Below are 21,001 nucleotides of genomic sequence, written 5' to 3' on the forward strand. Positions count from 1 at the left end.
TCACTACCCGAAGGAATCTCAAAGCGGATAACATTCTCCTTTCCCTTCCTCCCCCACAACAAACACTCTGTGAGGTGAGTGGGGCTGAGAGACTTCAGAGAAGTGTGACTAGCCCAAGGTCACCCAGCAGCTGCATGTGGAGGAGCGGAGACCCAAACCCGCCTGCCTTTTCCCTCCTCTCCATCTTCTCGCCTTGCCAATGTGCTTTCCCCCTCCTGTCTCTATCCATCCCTGCCCCAAATCTCTTATCCATTGCAACTCACCAGATCTCTCTGAGGGCACTGGGAGGGAAGGCTCAACTGTTTGGGGGAGAGATGCAGGAGGCAGCCTGACCAAGTCAACAGTCCATCTTCCACCTTCCATCCTCGCTAGGTTTGCAGGATCAGCCTCTTCCGTCCTCCGTGAAGCACTCAGAAGCCAAAACAAGCTGCAGGGTTCCTGGGCGGGAGGAAGAAGCAAAGGGATCCTCAGAGACCCTTCAAACATTTTCCTGCCCCAGAGGTTTAGCTGTTGAAGGGTAAGTCTCCCTGTGTTTACATGGTGAAGGAGGGGTGCCTTCCTCTTCAAACCCACCATGCAAGAAAACCCAGCCACCTAGAGTAGCTGGGGAAACACAGCCAGGTGGGTGGGATATAAATAACATCATCATCATCATGACTATAATGCCTTTTGTGTCTACTTTTATCTCTGTTAGATGGGAGTTTTGGCACTGCAGCCTCCCTGGCCACAAGCTCCCAGTGACTTCAATAAAAAAACCAGAGTAATAACTATTATTATTATTATTATTATTACCCCACCCATCTGGCAGGGTTTCCCCAGCCACTCTGCTGGCTGCTAGGCAGGGGCATTTCTAGCCTCTTTAGCTGTTGAAGGGGAAGTCTTTCACTATTTCTGTGGTGAAAGAGGGGTGCCTTCCTCCTGAAACCCACCATGCAAGAAAACCCAGTTGCCTAGATGGCTGGGATATAAATAATAACATTATTGTTATTGTTGTGATGATGATGATGACCTGAAAGAAGATCTTCTGGAGAAAACAAAGAGGACAAGAACATTAAAAATTAATGGGGGGGATTATAATTGATCTACGAGACCATTGTAAACAGATGAAAACATTAGCAGGATTTTAACCTCACTTGTAAGGTATTAAAGATCATGGATAACTCAGATGGACAGAAAAATATGGACAACGGACTGATATGCAGTTGTAGATGGTAATATTATGACCCACAGAGGGGATGGGGGAAGTCACAAGATGCAGAGTAGTCTCTGTTTATGGATTTGTGATTTATTTAGTTATAAATGTATTTGTTACTTTAAAAAAAAACACCCCCCCCCAAAAAGAACCTTGTCCAAGGGGAGATCAGCAAGTAGCCAGCAGCCCTGCAGTGGAAATAGCACCTAAAATTCAAAAGCCTGGGTGGTTTTCCTCTTTACCATCCATCTATCGATCCATCCATTTGTGTCCCTATCACCACTCTCCTGGAACTCACCAGATCTCTCTGAGGTCCCTGGGAGGGAATGCTCAACAGTTTTGGGGACGGATGCAGGAGACAGCCTGAAAAGGTCAACTGTCCATCTTCTTCCTTCCATCCTTCCCTTCCCTCCTTCTGGGCTTTCATGACTTTTCTGCTTGGGGAGTGTTCCCCTCCAGCCCCCATCTATCCATTTTCTCCTTCTCCACCCACAACCCCCTGGAATTCAGCAAACCACTCCCAGCCTTGGATAGTGATGATGATTTCTCAGATTGCTGATCCAGCTTCTTTTAAACTATTTTACAGAGCTCAAAGTTTAAACAAGTTGTGGCATCCTGGGAGGGAGGGAGAAGCCAAGGCAGCCCCAGACCCCTGCAGAGATTTCCCTCCCTAAGTGGCACCCCAGCAACTCCTCCTACAGGAAAAGAAGGGTGACTTCTGCCTGAACCCCAGCAGAGTTATGCCTTAAAGAGGATCTTCTTCACTCCACCATTAAAAAACACTCCTTTCCGAACTACCTTTTCTCTCTGCCATCTTGGAACTCTGGCACTGCAGTCTCCTTCCTTCGCCACCCCCTCCCATTTAGGGGAAGGGGATGCATTTAAGAACATCACCAGAGTCCTGCTGGATCAGGTCAAATGGCCCACCTAGTCCAGCCTCCTGATCTCAGGGTGACCAACCAGATTTAGGTGGGAAGCTTCTTTGCACGCAAAAAAATTCCCAGGATCAATCCCCAGCCAGGTACGACTGAGAGGAACTCCCTGCCTGTGAAACCACAAAGAAACAATGCTGCCAGTCTGTGTCAGCAATACTGACCCAGGTGGACCACTGGTCTAACTCGGTGTCATGCTGCATCCTACCTTGGGATCCTCCAGTCCCATAGGGAGATGCAGTTTCCAAGTAGGAAGGGGGAGAAAGGAATTGGGGACTCCCCCTTCCCCCTGTTTTCGGATGTGACTTTAAGGAGACTGCTGGGCAGGAGGGAGAAGCCAAGGCAGCCCCTCTGGAGATTTCCTTGCCAGGGCCGAAGATGGAGCCCTTTCTCCCAAAGGCCACGTCTCTCTCTCTCTCCACCCCAGGAGTGCTAACTTGAAATATTGGAGGGGAGCAGGCAAACCCACATCACTGATCACATGATACAGTGCAAAGACCCACCCAAGCCCCCTCAAGTGGTTTTTTTTGTGGGGGCCAAAGCTCTCACTGCCCCATGGAACTGTGGAGCTGGAAGGGACCTTGGGGGTCATCTAGCCCAACCCCCCTGCAATGCAGGGGTCTCAAGGAAAGCATCTGCCAAATATTGGTGCCTGTGGCGATCACACACAGGGACCCCGGACTTTTAACTGTCGATTGATCCCTGTGCCACCACACTGCCACCAACCAGGCCCTACCTGGTAAATCTATTGAGTCCAGCCAGGGTTAAATTGTAACATCAAACTTAGGTTTATCTATTACAGAATAACAAGCATGTGGTTTCATAAACGATTGCGGATTGCTATGGCCAGTCGGCTACGCAAATAAAGTTTGAATTGAAAAACGATTGCGGACAATGTCAAATTGGGTGTCTTTCCAGACCTATAACTCCCTCTACCAGCTCTCCCTCACTTAACCACCTCTCGGCTATTCACTTGTCTTCTAATCTCCTAACTGGTCTTGACTCTGTTTTCCTGTTACACTCACTTCACCTACGCATTGTTGTTGTTGTTCAGTGGTTCAGTCGTGTCCGACTCTTTGTGACCCCATGGACCAGAGCACGCCAGGCACGCCTATCCTTCACTGCCTCCCGCAGTTTGGCCAAACTCATGCTAGTCGCTTCGAGAACACTGTCCAAGCATCTCATCCTCTGTTGTCCCCTTCTCCTTGTGCCCTCCATCTTTCCCAACATCAGGGTCTTTTCCAGGGAGTCTTCTCTTCTCATGAGGTGGCCAAAGTACTGGAGCCTCAACTTCAGGATCTGTCCTTCCAGTGAGCACTCAGGGCCGATTTCTTTAAGGATGGATAAGTTTGATCTTCTTGCAGTCCATGGGACTCTCAAGAGTCTCCTCCAGCACCATAATTCAAAAGCATCAATTCTTCGGCAATCAGCCTTCTTTATGGTCCAGCTCTCACTTCCGTACATTACTACTGGGAAAACCATAGCTTTAACTATCCGGACCTTTGTCGGCAAGGTGATGTCTCTGCTTTTTAAGATGCTGTCTAGGTTTGTCATTGCTTTCCTCCCAAGAAGCAGGCGTCTTCTAATTTCGTGACTGCTGTCACCATCTGCAGTGATCATGGAACCCAGGAAAGTGAAATCTCTCACTGCCTCCATTTCTTCCCCTTCTATTTGCCAGGAGGTGATGGGACCAGGGGCCATCACCAGTGATTGGTAGCCTGGTTTAACTATTTCACCTCCAGCACCTTCATGTTACTGTCACTGTGCCCACCCTCTTTCCCCACTTGAAGCCACCACTTATCAGGGGGCTCCCACTTCTGAGCCCCCCCAAACAGCCCTCTCCCCCCCTGGGGGGGTCGTGGGTGGGTGGGCACTTAGACATCAGAGGCCTTGGGTCCCATGGCTTCCCTTCCCCCCCACCCACCCAGGGGACCCTCCCAATCATCCCACAGCCCCCCCAACAGCCCCTTCTGCACCCCGCAACGCCCCCAGGTTCCCCTTCCCCCAAAGGACTCACCACCCCAGGGGCCTCCCAAGACAAGCGGAAAGGGAAGAGAGGAGGTGACGGGGAGGGAAGAGGGGCATTTCCCAGGCCGCTCTAGGCAGCTGGGCGCTCTCGTTCCCTTTAACCCTTACATGGCCTCGCCACTCGGGGATTGTTGCCCAGGGAGAAAGTGGGCGAGGCAGGTCCGGGAGGGATCCGGATCCCGCCGTGAGATCCCCCTAGGTTCAGGGAAGAGGCAGCCCCCCAACAGCCCCCTCTGCATCCCGCATCGCCCCCAGGTTCCCCTTCCCCAACGGACTCACCGCCCCAGGGGCCTCCCAAGACAAGCGGAAAGGGAAGAGAGGAGGTGACGGGGAGGGAAGAGGGGCATTTCTCAGGCCGCTCTAGGCAGCTGGGCTCTCTCGCTCCCTTTAACCCTTACGTGGCCTCGCCACTCGGGGATTCCTGTCCAGGGAGAAAGTGGGCAAGGCAGGTCCGGGAGGGATCTGGATTGGCAACGCTCGGCTAGGCTCCCACGCTGGGAAAGGGGCCAACTCCTAGGGGCCCAAGGGAGTCTGACACCAGCTCAGGCAAAACCAGACAATCCAGCGTTGCTTTTCCGGGCAGTGCAGAGCCTGCTGTATCCCAGGAGATACGTGTGGCTCTCGGTGCCCCCTGCCCCCGAACTATGCTCCACTGTGGAAGGACGTGTGGATCCAGAAATGGCCTCCAGTGTCAGCTACGGGCACACCGTTAAGACCTTGTTCATGGAAGACAGACTTGCTCGGCTATGAAGAGGAAGGAAAAGGGTAAAAGGCGGATCTAGACGGATCCTCATGGACAGAGCCGTCTTAAGGGGATCTGCCGCCCTGGCGCGGCTATCCCTCCGGCGCCCCCGCCATGCCGCCTCTCCGCCACCTCCCTCCCGCGCTTGCCGCCCCTTGGGAGGGGGGTGGGCGAGCGGGGGGGTGAGGGGCGTGGCGCTGGAGCGGCGCGGGGCTCTGCGCGCCCTTCCAGCGCTTCCGGGATGGGAGGCGAGGGCGGCCGGCTCGCGCTCCCGCGCAGCTCGCGCTCCGCGTGCAGCTGGACGGCGCGGCGCTGCTGGGCAGCTCGCGCTGCATCGGGCGGGCGGCCGGCTGCGCGCGGGAGCGCGAGCCGGCCGCCCTCGCCTCCCAGAGCCCCAGCTGGAGTGCTGGAAGGTCGCGCAAAGCCCCGCGCCACTCCAGCGCTCCAGCTGGGGCTCTGGGAGGCGAGGGCGGGCGGCTTACAGCCCGCCCGCCGGCGCGCGAGTGCCCGCCTGCCCGTGGGGGCGGGGGCGGGTTGGGGAGGAGGAGCCCGGTATTCCGGCGGGCTCGCGGGGGCGCCCCTGGGGCGCCCAGCGCCCTGGCGCACCGCGCCACCGGCTTCTATGGATGAGACGGCTCTGCTCATGGATCCTCCATATATCCATTCTCAAAGAAATCGGCCCTGAGTGCTCACTAGAGGTACAGATCCTGAAGTTAAGGCTCCAGTACTTTGGCCACCTCATGAGAAGAGAAGACTCCCTAGAAAAGACCCTGATGTTGGGAAAGATGGAGGGCACAAGGAGAAGGGGACGACAGAGGATGAGATGGTTGGACAGTGTTCTCGAAGCTACTAACATGAGTTTGGCCAAACTGCAGGAGGCAGTGAAGGATAGGGGTGCCTGGCGTGCTCTGGTCCATGGGGTCACGAAGAGTCAGACACGACTGAACGGCTGAAAAACAACAACAACCCCCCTTTTTCCTCTTTTTTATTTTCTTACTTTATTTTTTCGCTTTGGCGTGCTCTGGTCCATATAAGTTAAATAAGCAGGGAGACAATATACAGCCTTGTCGTACTCCTTTCCCAATTTTGAACCAATCAGTTGTTCCATATCCAGTGCTAACTGTAGCTTCTTGTCACACATAGAGATTTCTCAGGAGACAAATGAGGTGATCCAGCACTCCCATTTCTTTAAGAACTTGCCATAGTTTGCTGTGGTCGACACAGTCAAATGCTTTTGCGTAGTCAATGAAGCAGAAGTAGATGTTTTTCTGGAACTCTCTAGCTTTCTACATAATCCAGCGCATGTTTGCAATTTGGTCTCTTGTTCCTCTGCCCCTTCGAAATCCAGCTTGCACTTCTGGGAGTTCTCGGTCCACATACTGCTTAAGCCTGCCTTGTAGAATTTTAAGCATAACCTTGCTAGCGTGTGAAATGAGTGCAATTGTGCGGTAGTTGGAGCATTCTTTGGCACTGCCCTTCTTTGGGATTCGGATGTAGACTGATCTTCTCCAATCCTCTGGCCACTGCTGAGTTTTCCAAACTTGCTGGCATATTGAGTGTAGCACCTTAATAGCAACATCTTTTAAAATTTTAAATAGTTCAGCTGGAATATCATCACTTCCACTTGCCTTGTTGTTAGCAAGGCTTTCTAAGGCCCATTTGACTTCACTCTCCAGGATGTCTGGCTCAAGGTCAGCAACCACATTACCTGGGGTGTATGAGACCTCCATATCTTTCTGGTATAATTCCTCTGTGTATTCTTGCCACCTCTTCTTGATGTCTTCTGCTTCTGTTAGGTCCTTTCCACTTTTGTCCTTAATTGTGGTAATCTTTGTACGAAATCTTCCTTTCATACTCCAGGTGGATCACGTTTGGTCCAAACTCTCCACTATGACCTGTCCATCTTGACCTGTCCATAGCTTCCCTGAGTAATTCAAGCCCCTTCGCCACGACAAGGCAGTGATCCATGAGGGGGGGGAGATATGATAGCCATGTTCAAATATATAAAAGGATGTCATATAGAGGAGGGAGAAAGGTTGTTTTCTGCTGCTCCAGAGAAGCGGACACGGGGCAATGGATTCAAACTACAAGAAAGAAGATTCCACCTAAACATTAGGAAGAACTTCCTGACAGTAAGGATTTGCTGCCAAGAACTTCCTGACAGTGGGATTTGCTGCCAAGGAGTGTGGTGGAGTCTCCTTCTTTGGAGGTCTTTAAGCGGAGGCTTGACAGCCATCTTTCAGGAATGCTTTGATGGTGTTTCCTGCTTGGCAGGGGGTCGGACTGGATGGCCCTTGGGGTCTCTTCCAACTCTAGGATTCTAGGATTCTAACTGGAACATCCCTCGGGAGTGTCGGAGATTTAATACAGCCCAAAGCATTCCTGCATTGCAGGGGGTTGGACTGGATGACCCTTAGTGTCTCTTCCAACTCTACAATTCTATGATTCCAAAATACAGATTGCCAGGATGGAAGCAAGGGGGAGTCGCGAGGCGCGCAGGTAGTGCTATTTGGGGGGGGGGAGAGGGAGTCCACGGAAGGGTTAAAGGGAGAGATCCCGCCTGCCTAGAGAGGCCTGGGAAGGGACCCTCCCTCTGTTTCCCCCCCCCACCTCCACGCCCCGCCCCCCTCGTCTTGGGTGGTCCCTCCTGATGCAGAGCAAGGTGCGCGCGGGAGAGATGCTACGCGCATGGCGAGGGGTGAGTCGTGCCAGAGGGGAGATTTCGTGGGTGGGGGAGCTGAATACGAGGATATTGGGGGGTCGAGGGAGGAATGGAAGGATCTCTGGGAGGGAAGCCCAGCCTTCTTGCTCCTGCCCGGGAATCCCCTTTAAGTCACATCCCTACACGAGACGAGGGGCGTCCTATCCACACACACCCCCCAAGCCTTTCTTCCCTGGAAGCTGGATCGGTGCCCGCCTCCTCCTGATGCAGAAGCCGGAGCTTCTGGGGGATCCAGACGTGGGACGCTGCCTTACACCGACTCAGCCCTTCGGTCTACGTGGGTCAGAATTGCTTAGGGTTGCTGCCTTTGTTCTGGCAAAGTACGCGCAGGGCGGTGGGGGGGGGGCGCCGGATTCTTTATTATTATTATTATTATTTGGCGCCGAATTGACTTCAAAGCAATCCATTACGATCTATTGCAGCCAAAGAGGATGCCCCTCTCTGGAATTTTATAATAAATTCTATTTTTCGTTTTCTTCTTACAAACATTTAATGTCGACTTGGTGGGGGGGAGGGGCTACAGTGGAAAGGAAGCCGGGCTGGAGGAAGTGAGTTGGGGGAGGACCCAGCAGCCAGCAGAGTGGCTGGGGAAACCCTGCCAGATGGGAGGGGAAATGATTATTATTGTTGTTATTATTGTGTTGTTGTTATTGTTGTTGTTGTTGTTTAAGTCACTGGGAGCTTGTGGCCAGGGAGGCTGCAATGCCAAACTCCCATCTAACAGGGATAAAAGTTGACGCAAAAGGCATGACTCTAGTCATCATGATGAAGATGATGATGATGTTATGTATATCCCACCCATCTGGCTGGGTTCCCCCAGCCACTCTAGGCGGCTGGGTTTTCTTGCATGGAGGGTTTGAATAGGAAGGCAAACCCTCCTTCACCATGTAAAACCTAGCGAGGATGGAAGGGGGAAGATGGACGGTTGACTTGGTCAGGCTGCCTCCTGCATCTCTCCCCCAGACAGTTGAGCATTCCCTCCCAGGACCCTCAGAGATATCTGGTGAGTTGCAGGGGATGAGAGAAGGGGGAAGGGGTGGATAGAGCCAGGAGTGGGGAAACACATTGGCAAGGGGAGAAGATGAAGAGGAGAGAAAAGGCAGGAAGAAGGGAGTAGAGAGGCCTTTTCCCATGCTCCTCTTAGTTTCTGGAATCTGCTTTCATGGAGAAGCAAGAAACTTTTTTCCTCTCACAGGGTTTTGATTTTGCATGTTTCCTCCCCACTACATGATTAAATGATGAGGATGACCTAAACTAATACAGAAATATGGGGAAGGGGTGTTTTGGGAATTCTTTCAGTAATTATAGATTATTTATTTGAAGCATATCTCCCACTTTTATTTTTTCTAGACAATCATAATAATTTATTACATTTATATTATCACCCTTCATTCAAAGGTGTTCCTTGAAACCCTAAAAGGCATTTCCTCCTTTGCTCCAAAGCAGGTGGTGCAGAATATCAACAGAATTCTGCAGAATGTGGAATGAACCTTATTGACGGTGGAAAACGTAAAAACCATCAACAGACTGACACAGGGGGAAAACCATTTCAATGTAATGACTGTGGAAAGAGCTTCAGTGAAAGGGGAACACTTAGAAAACATCAACAAATTCACACGGGGGAAAGACCATTTAAATGTATGGAATGTGGAAAGAGTTATAGTCGTAATGACATTCTTAAACTACATCAGCTAATTCATACAAGAAAAAAACAATATGAATGTGTGGAATGTGGAAAGTGCTTCAGGGAGAGTGGAAAGCTTACAAGACATCAACGGACTCACACAGGGGAGAAGCCATTTAAATGTATGGAGTGTGGAAAGAGCTTCAGTCAAGGTTCAGGCCTTATTTTACATCATCGAACCCACACAGGGGAGAAACCATTTAAATGTATGGAGTGTAAAAAGAGCTTCAGTGAAAGGGGAACACTTAGAAAACATCAATGGATTCACACAGGGGAAAAGCCATTTACTTGTATGGAGTGTGGAAAAAGCTTCCGTCATGCTAATTCACTTAGAGTACATCATCGGACTCACACAGGGGAGAAACCATTTGAATGTCTAGAGTGTGGAAAGTGGTTCAGCCGAAAGGAACACCTCACTTCACATCAGCGAACTCACACGGGAGAGAAACCATTTAACTGTTTGGAATGTGGAAAGACTTCCTCTAATAGTGAAACACATGCACAACATCAACAAACTCACACAGGGGAGAAACCATTTAAATGTATGGAGTGTGGAAAGAGCTTCAGTCAAAATTCACATCTTACTTCACATCAGCGAACTCACACAGGGGAGAAACCATTTAAATGTGTGGAGTGTGGAAAGAGCTTCAGTCAAAATTCACATCTTACTTTACATAAACATACTCACACAGGGGTGAAACCCTTTAAATGCTTGGAGTGTGGAAAGAGCTACAGTCAATGTGATAAACTTAGTAGACATCATCAAACCCACACAGGGGAGAAACCATTTAAATGTATGGAGTGTAAAAAGAGCTTTAGTGACAGGGGAACACTTAGAATTCATCAGCTAATTCACACAGGGGAAACGCCATTTACTTGTATGGAGTGTGGAAAGAGCTTCCGTCATGCTAGTTCACTTAGATTACATCATCGGACTCACACAGGGGAGAAACCATTTGAATGTCTAGAGTGTGGAAAGAGCTTCAGTGATAATGGCACACTTACTTCACATCAGCGAACTCACACGGGGGAGAAACCATTTAAATGTATGGAGTGTGGAAATAGCTTCAGTCAGAGTGGAACCCTTAGGAGACATCAGCAAACTCACACAGGGGAGAAACCATTTAAATGTATGGAGTGTGAAAAGAGCTTCAGTCACAGTGGAGCACTTAGAACACACCAGCAAACTCACACAGGGGTGAAACCCTTTAAATGCTTGGAGTGTGGAAAGAGCTACAGTCGACATCATACACTTCGTGAACATCAGAGAACTCACACAGGGGAGAAACCATTTAAATGTGTGCAGTGTGGAAAGAGTTTCCATCAGAGTGCACGCCTTACTTTACATAAACATGTTCACACAGGGGTGAAACCCTTTAAATGCTTGGAGTGTGGAAAGAGCTACAGTCGACGTGATATACTTAGTAAACATCAGAGAACTCACACAGGGGAGAAACCATTTTAATGTGTGGTGTATAGTAAATGTTTCACTCGATGTTCATTCCTTTAAAATAGAATTGTAGAATTCTAGAGTTGACCCTGGACAAAATTTGAGGGATTTTTGGATGGGGCACTGTGGAAACACATTCACTGTATTTTTGTCACTTCCCTGGAACAATGGGAAGTGAACGCTCTACAATGCAGATTCCCCCCCATGTGGGGCTCGAATCCATGACCCTGAGATTAAGAGTCCCATGCTCTACCAACTCAGCTATGCATGCCAGTTTATTCCATTCTACCCTTTTGTTAGTCCAGTATGTACTCTTTTGTTTATTCATTAATATCCTGCCTTTCCACCAATCCGCTCAGGGTGGTGTACACCCTCTGCTACATTTCACCCTCACAACAACCCTGCGAGGCAGTTCAGGCTGAGAAGCGGTGACCTGCCCAAGGGCACCTAGTGGGCTTCATAGCCAAGTCTCCCAGGTCTTAGTAGTAGGTTTGAGTGTGGGCAGCAGGGCACCTTATGGTATTTGACATCTTTTGTGGGATTGATACAGTATTATGCAATTGGCGGAGTTGAGATTTGATTAAATATAAGGGTCTCTTTCGGGCCTGTGATTCTTCATTGGTGAGGGAAAATATGCAGCTAAATATAGCATGGAAATATAGGCTTTAACACTGTTGGGGCTTTTGGTTTTAACTGGAAAAGCCTCCAAACCAGTATAGCACTTGGAGTGGTGTCCAGCAACCCTTCCTGCTGTGTTTCCCTGCTTCTCCAGTGCTTTTGCAGAGTTGCTCAAACTTCAAACTTCTTCTCGCGCAACGTTATGTGTGCCTTTCTTGCCAGCAATTAAACTCCCACAAAGTCTAGCTTGTTTCAAGTCAAGCAAGCTTTATTTACAGGGATATAAATCACGGAGCTTCTCTCCCGGGCTTACGGAAGACATGTCGCCCGGTCAAAAGCGAAAGCAGGACTGAAAAAACAGTGCGTCACATAAATCACATAGGCTTCGCATACAGCAGATACCCCAGATGTTGTGACACATCTTCCCTGTGGGAGGGGCGAACTGTTGAGCTTATTTAACCCTGAAAGCTCCAAGTCTCACAAAGACCTTTAAAATATGCCATTGCGAGTTCCAAAGCTTCACTCTTCCCTTGGCATAGAAAAAAACACGTTTGGTAAGCTAAAAATGGTTTACTTACAAACTCTCCAAAGTTCAGGTTCATGTGATTTTCCATACATGTCCGAAAACACAGGCAGTAAAATTTGGCTTAGCTACAGTGGTAAAGGTTCCTAAACTATAATGCATGCACACGAAAGCTCATACCAAGCTCATACCAAGAACAAACTCAGTTGGTCTCTAAGGTGCTACTGGAAAGAATTTTTGATTTTGTTTTGACTATGGCAGACCAACACGGCTACCCACCTGTAACTATAATAATAGTGTGTAAGAGCTAGGTGAGCTTTTTTTTTTTTACACAATGAGCTTCTCAGGTAGACTGGGAGAGAACAGCAAGTCCGATTGCCTAGTTCTTCCCAAGGTGAAGTAACCATCTTCCCACAAATTTAGAATTAAGACAAGTATGTTAGAGTATCAACTCACAACTAATGAGCCACCTCAACTATTTTTGTACTTTGACTCTCTCGTTAGCCCTGTCAACATGGTCAATGATCGGGGATGATAGACAAATCAGTGCTAGCCCTCCTGTGCACAGACCCACTGAAATAGATGTAGAATACTAAAAGGATAAATATTAAAAGAGAGACATGCAGATACAAGCTATGTCTGCAACTGCATCTATATTCTGCCTCACTAGTTGCATAAAAATGTAGCTATAGCTACCATAACTATAAGAGAACTACTGCTCGATATTTTCACTCCCACAATAATCATTGCATGTAATTGGGGTGCACATGTTCTTTCATTATCCACAAGAATTTTGCATGTTCCCAAGTAAGCCTTCTGCCTCCAAAAGCTGGAGAATCCTAACCATATAGGGTGAAGCTCCTTGCAAGCTCCCTGGTGTTTCAGAAGATATCCTAAACATTTTAATAGTTAGTGCTGTGTCTGTATACTTCCATGTCCTCCAGTCCAACTTCTTTCAACACCTTTACACCGCTTTCTTCACCTGGGCGTGTTCTTTGGTGTTTAGGACGTGCTCTGCACTTGAAGAAGAGAAGAGTTTGGATTTGATATCCCGCTTTATCACTACCCGAAGGAGTCTCAAAGTGGCTAACATTCTCCTTTCCCTTCCTCCCCCACAACAAACACTCTGTGAGGTGAGTGGGGCTGAGAGACTTCAGAGAAGTGTGACTAGCCCAAGGTCACCCAGCAGCTGCATGTGGAGGAGCGGAGACACGAACCCGGTTCCCCAGATTACGAGTCTACTGCTCTTAACCACTACACCACACTGGCTCTTTTGTACGGTTTCTCCCACAAAGGCCTTGTGAATTGCACATTGGACCACCCCGGTCTGATTCACCAGATGCATGCCGTGATGCTGAAATGAACTGTAGTCCAGTGGGGGAAATTATATCATCGTAAATTAGTTTCTTTGTAGATTTGCACTTGTGGTATGAATACACCAGATACAATACACCATATAATTTTGGACTGCCCTCTCTTCGACATTCTTTGCGGAGAGATCTACTGGAGTCTTCTTTGAAGCTTAAAGTATCTACTTGCAATGAATTTGTACTCCAGTACAGTATCTGTTGAGGGATTATATACTCAACTACTGAGATCATAGAATCCTAGAGTTGGAAGAGACCACAAGGGCCATCCAGTCCAGCCCCCTGCCAAGCAGGAAACACCATCAAAGCATTCCTGACAGATGGCTCTCAAGCCTCCGCTTAAAGACCTCCAAAGAAGAGCTCTTTGGAGGTTTTAGAGGATATTTAGCTGAGATTTTATAAATTAAATTGATAACTACTTTTTATTTAATGGTGGCTGCTGAGTCTTTTATACATTTTATGTGTTTACTGTGTCTGGATTACCAATGTTTTATAGATGTCTTTACCCCCCCTCTATTTCATGATTTTATTGTCTAAATCATGCCGATGAAGGCTGAATGAATGAGTATATTACATTGTTGGCGCATGAGCATCTACTTTTAGGTTTCATTTTCTTTCTGCAGCAGAGTTGCTTTTACAGAAAGGTTTTCCTGCATCTTTTTTTTAAGGACTTCCGGCGAGGACGCCATCGCGGGCGGTCGTGGGTTGCCTCGGCAGCGAGGCGACCCAGTCCGGCCCGGCGGTTGGAGCCCCGCTACCGCTAAGCGGGGCTCCGGTGAGGCGCGGGAAGAGCATCCCGCGCCTCGGGCTCCCCGGCGGGCCCGCTAGGCTCCGTGCCCTTCCCTTGTTCCCCCTGTAAAGGGGGAGTGGGGGTGAAGGGATGGCGGAGCTGGGCCATTAGGGGATATGCCCCAACCGGGTCAGAGAAGCGGCGGCCGCCGCTCGCGACGAGCGACATCGTTCTCCCTTTAAAAGATGAAAGGAAAGGAAGCCCGGTGGCTGTGAGTACATGATTGGATTAACTTGTGGAATTTAACGATCCGGGAGGTTTCAGGGAAAGGAAGCCTGCCTCCCTCCCTTCGGTGGTAAGAAAATAACTGTTTTGACAGACTGCTGCTACAATGATGGTTACAAGGTTTCGATCTTTTGACAAGTGAGACTATTCAGATCTCCCTCTGGGGAGTAAGATGATAGAGAATATCTCTTTTTAAAGTTATGATCGTTGCGCCCTGGTCTCAGGAAAAATGGCTGCGAAAGTCTGAGCTGGAGTGGAAAACTACTGGTACTAAGACGGAAAAACACTGGAATTGAAACTGAAATTTGATACCTATGCCCGCTTTTACCATGTTGGGCTTTGTTTTTGAGCTTGTTTTGAACCCTGAATTAACTGATGAACAAAGGATTGTTTTTTTGAGACTGGTACTGCTGAATCAGAAATTGGTGGTATTGAACCGGGATATGGCGAAAAAAGTATTTCCCACAGAGGAGACCTTTTGGATTATTGATACAATGGAAGAGAGCCTTGGCAAAGAGCTGAAGGGGATGATTGAAGAACAGAGCGAAATGGCTTGGCGACTCCGGAAAAAAGAAACGTCCTTCGGGGGTGGCAGACCCAGGACGGCGAAGATTTCTATATCCAACTCTCGGGGTGAGAGCTCGGGAGTGATGGGCAAAAAATTAATATATCTACAAATGAAAGAAGAATGGATTATTGAACTGGAGAAGCTGGAAGAAGATGAACTGTGTACCCTGATGCTCGATGCAAGGAATGCTGTGGACTGTGTCTGGATCTGTGGACTTATAAGAAAAGAGGACAATTTGAGGAGTGGTTTCGGAGCAAGGCGGAGAAGGACAACGGTTAGAGGGGGGATTGGGTGAACTGTATTAAAGGTAAAACATAAATGGTCTGTTATGGTACCCTGAAACCGGTGTGTCAAGATTTTTAGTCTTTTTTAAACTAGAAAAGGGATATTTTGATCTTTTTTTGTTATTAGCAGCAGTTTAAAGGAAAGAAGATGTTTGTACTGATTTGATTTAAGAATAATTTGTTAAGAAATGAAGTTTTGTTATTAATTATTATGAAGTTACAATAAGATATGATTTTAATTAAGATAAGAAGTGAGACATTACTGTAAACTAAAAAATAAGAACTTAAGAAAAAAGTTTAGTTTTGAATTTTTTTTAAATGAATTTAATTTTTAGAGAGGTGAAGTTATTAAAGTAGATTTTGGAATTGAAACCGAAGGAGAGAAGGCAGGGGAAGTCAACCGTAAAGATTCGAACAAGAATTTTTTTTTTTTTTGTATCTAAACAAGAAAAAGAATCTTTGGTATGTTTGTATTTGTTCTGTTATAACTGTGGGTGGGTAACTGTCTGGGTTAATGTTGGTGTAGGTGTTGGATTTTTCTTTGTTATGAAAAAAACCAATAAATTCTTTATATACTTTTATTTCTTTACAGCAGCAGCAGCAGCATTCCAGCTATCGCTTAGTGAAATTCACATTAAAGCAATAAAAAACCATTTGGTTCTGTTTCTCAGAGTCTTTTATTATTTACAAAACTTTACGCTGGTCATTTTTTTTAATATAAATTTTTATTAAAAAAGTTTTAAATCCATACAAATTATCAACATTACAATCAAATACATTTCCCCCCCATTCCTCCTCCCCCCGCCCTCTCCCCCCTCCAAGACTACTCCCAGCTCCCATAACTGTTTTGTTGGTATATGTTATTTCTGCATGTAATGCACCTGTAAATATTATTTTCATATTATTCAAATTCATGTTGTACCAATAAAATTTGTGTATGTTCATTCAAATCCTACCAGTGATTCTAAGTCCATTTGTTGTTTTTTTCAAATAGCTTGTAAAAAGTCCCCATTCTTCCTTGAAGTCCTGATTGTCCTTTTCACACAATTTATATCTTAGTTTTGCCAATTCCGCATAGTTCATCAATTTTTCTTGCCATTGTTCCTTCGTTGGCGTTTATTCTTTTATTCTTATGAATTCTTTTATTCTTTCTTCCATCCTTGTGCTAGCAAAACTCTTGCCGCAGTTGTAGCATACATAAATAAATTCTTTATCTTTTTTGGGTATATCTTGTTCTAGAATTCCTAATAAAAAGCTTCTGGCTTTTTAACAAAAGTCCTTTTAAACATTTTTTTTCAATTCATTATAAATCATTTCCCAATTTTTTTTAATTTCTCTACATTCCCACTACATATGATAAAAAGTCCCTTCTTTTTCTTTACATTTCCAACACATAGAATCATAGAATCATAGAGTTGGAAGAGACCCCAAGGGCCATCCAGTCCAAGCCCCTGCCAAGCAGGAAACACCATCAAAGCATTCCTGACAGATGGCTGTCAAGCCTCCGCTTAAAGACCTCCACAGAAGGAGACTCCACCACACTCCTGGGCAGCAAATTCCACTGTCCAACAGCTCTTACTGTCAGGAAGTTCTTCCTAATGTTTAGGTGGAATCTTCTTTCTTGTAGTTTGAATCCATTGCTCCGTGTCCGCTTCTCTGGAGCAGCAGAAAACAACCTTTCTCCCTCCGCTATATGACATCCTTTTATATATTTGAACATGGCTATCATTTCACTCCTTAGCCTTCTCTTCTCCAGGCTAAACTTACCCAGCTGCCTAAGCCATTCCTCATAAGGCATCATTTCCAGGCCTTGAACCATTTTGGTTGCCCTCCTCTGGACACGTTCCAGCTTGTCAGTATCCTTCTTGAACTGTGGTGCCCAGAACTGGACACAGTACTCCAGGTGAGGTCTGACCAGAGCAGAATATAGTGGTACTATTACTTCCCTTGATCTAGATGCTATACTCCTATTGATGCAGCCCAGAATTGCATTGGCTTTTTTAGCTGCTGCATCACACTGTTGACTCATGTCAAGTTTATGGTCTACCAAGACTCCTAGATCCTTTTCACATGTACTGCTCTCAAGCCAGGTGTCACCCATCCTGTATTTGTGCCTTTCATTTTTTGTGCCTATGTGTAGCACTTTACATTTCTCCCTGTTAAAATTCATCTTGTTTGCTTTGGCCCAGTTGTCTAATCTGTTAAGGTCATTTTGAAGTGTGATCCTGTCCTCTGGGGTATTAGCCACCCCTCCCAATTTGGTGTCATCTGCTAACTTGATCAGGATGCCCTCAAGCCCATCATCCAAGTCATTGATAAAGATGTTGAATAAGACTGGGCCCAAGACAACCCTGTGGCACCCCACTAGTCACTTCTCTCCAGGATGAAGAGGAGCCATTGATGAGCACCCTTTGGGTTCGGTCAGTCAGCCAGTTACAAATCCACTGAATGGTAGCATTGTCTAGCCCACATTTTACCAGCTTCTTTACAAGAATATCATGGGGCAGCTTGTCAAAGGCCTTGCTGAAATCAAGATAGGCTATATCCACAGCATTTCATTTATCTACCAGGCTTGTAATTCTGTCAAAAAATGAGATCAGGTTAGTCTGACATGACTTATTTTTCAGAAACCCATGCTGACTTTTAGTGATCACAGCGTTCCTTTCTAGGTGCTCACAGACCGTTTGCTTAATGATCTGCTCTAGAATCTTTCCTGGTATTGATGTCAGGCTTAACAAAAACATTGGATTCTTATCTCATTATACATGACAAAGCTATCTTTAGCCATCTCACCCCTTGCTTTTTCCTGTAAGACCAATTGCAGTCATTAACAGTCGTCAACAGGTTTTCCACACCTACCAGCCAATCACCCATTCCCACCACCTTCTGAGTAATATCCCTCCCTACTCTCTCACTATATATCAGAAGAAGTGTGCATGCACACGAAAGCTAATACCAAGAACAAACGAAGAAGAAGAGGAGGAGGAGGAGGAGGAGTTTGGATTTGATATCGTGCCTTATCACTACCCGAAGGAGTCTCAAAGCGGCTAACATTCTCCTTTCCCTTCCTCCCCCACAACAAACACTCTGTGAGGTGAGTGGGGCTGAGAGACTTCAAAGAAGTGTGACTAGCCCAAGGTCACCCAGCAGCTGCATGTGGAGGAGCAGAGACACGAACCCGGTTCACCACACACTGGCTCTCAACCACTTAGTTGGTCTCTAAGGTGCTACTGGAAGGAATTTATTTTTTATTTTCTTTTGACTATGGCAGACCAACACGGCTACCTACCTGTAATTAAGTATATTACAGTCCTTTCAACATTATAGTGCAAGTTCATTTAGTGACTTCAAAAAATAGATCCAGTTACAGGTAGGTAGCCATAGTCAAAACAAAATAAAATAAAAAATTCCTTCCAGTAGCACCTTAGAGACCAACTAAGATTGTTCTTGGTATGAGCTTTCGTGTGCATGCACACTGGTATCTTAAGAAGTGTGCATGCACACGAAAGCTCATACCAAGAACAAACTTAGTTGGTCTCTAAGGTGCTACTGGAAGGAATTTTTAATTTTATTTTGTTTTTTCAAAAAAGAGTGTGGCTTCTCTCGTGCAAAAAGCAAATGCTGTTATTGTATAAGATGTATAAATGAGATGTCACAGGTACTAGTCAATTCCTCATAAAACTGGCCAATCAGTAGTGTGCACAGCCTGTTTCTGCTGCAAATTTACAGAACCGTGGGGATTTGCCATGTCCTTGTCTGACACTCACCACTACACCACCCTGCCTTCCTGAAGTCCTTCTGCGTTGGGGTAGCTCTATAAATTTAAGTAGGTAAATAAATACGGAGAAAGCAAAATGTAGCATAGAGAAGGATCTGAAATATTTTCCTTGAAGTGTAAATGTGTTTCATTCTGGATTGTTTTATTTGATGTTTTAATGTGTTGCAAACAGATTTGAGATTTTTTTTTCTTTTAAAATATAAAGTGGAATAGAAATGAAATTAATAAGAATGATTTCCAAAGCGGATAGCTTTGTTATTTTGTCGCAGCAAACTCAATCCATACATTTAAAGGGTTTCTCCCCTGTGTGAGTCCGTTGATGTTTTCTAAGGACTCCACTATGACCAAAGCTCTTCCCACACTCCATGCATTTAAAGGGTCTCTCCCCTGTGTGAGTACGTAAATGCACATGAAATACCGAGCCTTCTTGGAAGCTCTTCCCACACTCCATACATTTAAAGGGTTTCTCCCCTTTGTGAGTTCGTTGATGTTTTCTAAGGCTTCCACTATGGCCAAAGCTCTTCCCACACTCCATGCATTTAAAAGGTCTCTCCCCTGTGTGAGTTTGCTTGTGTGCAGTAAGGATTGATTTAAAGCTAAACAACTTTCCACACTCATTGCATTGAAATAGCTTTTCCCTTGTGTGAGTTTGTTGGTGCTGTTTAAGCGTACATTTCCGACCAAAGCTCTTTCCACACTCATTACACTGAAATAGTTTTTCCGCTATGTGAGTTTGTTGGTGCAGTTTAAGCGTCCATTTCTGAACAAAGCTCTTTCCACACTCATTACATTGAAATGGTTTTTCCCCTGTGTGAGTTCGTTGATGTATCTTAAGCTTTTCATTTCGATTGAAGCAGTTTCCGCACTCCATGCATTTAAAGGGTCTCTCCCCTGTGTGAGTTCGTCGGTGCTGTTTAAGCGCATCTTTCCGAGCAAAGCTCTTTCCACACTCCTTGCATTTAAAGGGTCTCTCCCCTGTGTGAGTTCGCTGGTGTGTAGTAAGGTGTGATTTCAGGCTGAACGACTTTCCACACTCCATACATTGCCATGCCTTCTCCCCCGTGTGAGTTTGTTGATGTCTTGCAAGTTTTCCTTCGACACTGAAACATTTCCCACATACCATACATTTTAAGGGTTTCTCCCTTGTATGTGTTTGTAGATGTCTTGAAAGGTCTCTACCTTCCCTGAAGCGCTTTCCGCATTCCATGCATTTAAAAGGTTTCTCCCCTGTGTGAGTTCGCTGGTGTGCAGTAAAGCTTGATTTAAAGCCAAATGACTTTCCACACTCATTGCATTGAAATGGTTTTTCCCCTGTCTGAGTTCGTTGATGTATCTTAAGCTTTGCATTTTGATCGAAGCCGTTTCCGCACTCCATCCATTTAAAGGGTCTCTCCCCTGTGTGAGTCTGTTGATGTCTAGTAAGGTTTGATTTGAAGCCAAACGACTTTTGACACTCATTACACTGAAATGGTTTTTCCTCTGTGTGAGTTTGCTGGTGCCGTTTAAGTGTATCTTTCCGACCAAAGCTCTTTCCACACTCGTTACACTGAAATGGTTTTTCCTCTGTGTGAGTTTGTTGGTGCTGTTTAAGCATATGTCTCTGACCAAAGCTCTTTCCACACTTGGTACAATTAAATGGTTTCCCCCCTGTGTGAGTCTGTTGATGTCTAGTAAGGTTTGATTTGAAGCCAAACGACTTTTGACACTCATTACACTGAAATGGTTTTTCCTCTGTGTGAGTTTGTTGGTGCTGTTTAAGTATATCTTTCCGACCAAAGCTCTTTCCACACTCGTTACACTGAAATGGTTTTTCCTCTGTGTGAGTTTGTTGGTGCTGTTTAAGCATATGTCTCTGACCAAAGCTCTTTCCACACTTGGTACAATTAAATGGCTTCCACCCTGTGTGAGTCTGTTGATGTCTAGTAAGGTTTGATTTGAAGCCAAACGACTTTTGACACTCATTACACTGAAATGGTTTTTCCTCTGTGTGAGTTTGTTGGTGCTGTTTAAGTGTATCTTTCCGACCAAAGCTCTTTCCACACTCGTTACACTGAAATGGTTTTTCCTCTGTGTGAGTTTGTTGGTGCTGTTTAAGCAT

General features: G+C 46.3%; 2 protein-coding genes across 2 annotated transcripts; one reads left to right on the forward strand and one right to left on the reverse strand.

Moving 5' to 3' along the window:
• The first annotated feature begins 9,226 nt into the window (after positions 1–9,226).
• Positions 9,227–10,765, forward strand: LOC117042575 (zinc finger protein 2 homolog). Its single transcript, XM_033142115.1, has 2 exons — positions 9,227–10,103; positions 10,665–10,765. The coding sequence occupies exons 1-2, from the start codon at positions 9,257–9,259 to the stop codon at positions 10,763–10,765; spliced, it is 948 nt and encodes a 315-aa protein (XP_032998006.1). The 5' UTR covers positions 9,227–9,256.
• Positions 10,766–19,381: 8,616 nt separating this feature from the next.
• On the reverse strand, positions 19,382–20,786 carry LOC117042190 (zinc finger protein 33B-like; the record flags this gene model as incomplete). The annotated part of the gene is made up of 1 exon (XM_033141709.1): positions 19,382–20,786. A coding segment is annotated over exon 1 (1,368 nt), but the record flags the coding sequence as incomplete, so codon positions are not given.
• Positions 20,787–21,001: the final 215 nt, after the last annotated feature.

This window comes from Lacerta agilis, chromosome 2, assembly GCF_009819535.1.
Source record: "Lacerta agilis isolate rLacAgi1 chromosome 2, rLacAgi1.pri, whole genome shotgun sequence".
In the NCBI taxonomy this organism is placed as follows: domain Eukaryota; kingdom Metazoa; phylum Chordata; class Lepidosauria; order Squamata; family Lacertidae; genus Lacerta; species Lacerta agilis.

Excerpts from the sequence above, each read along its gene's own strand:
- LOC117042575 (XM_033142115.1), top strand. The coding sequence starts at position 9,257 with ATGGAATGTGGAAAGAGTTATAGTCGTAATGACATTCTTAAACTACAT. Across the intron at positions 10,104-10,664 it reads ACCATTTAAATGTATGGAGT|GGGTGAAACCCTTTAAATGC; the intron begins GTAAAAAGAGCT and ends ATGTTCACACAG.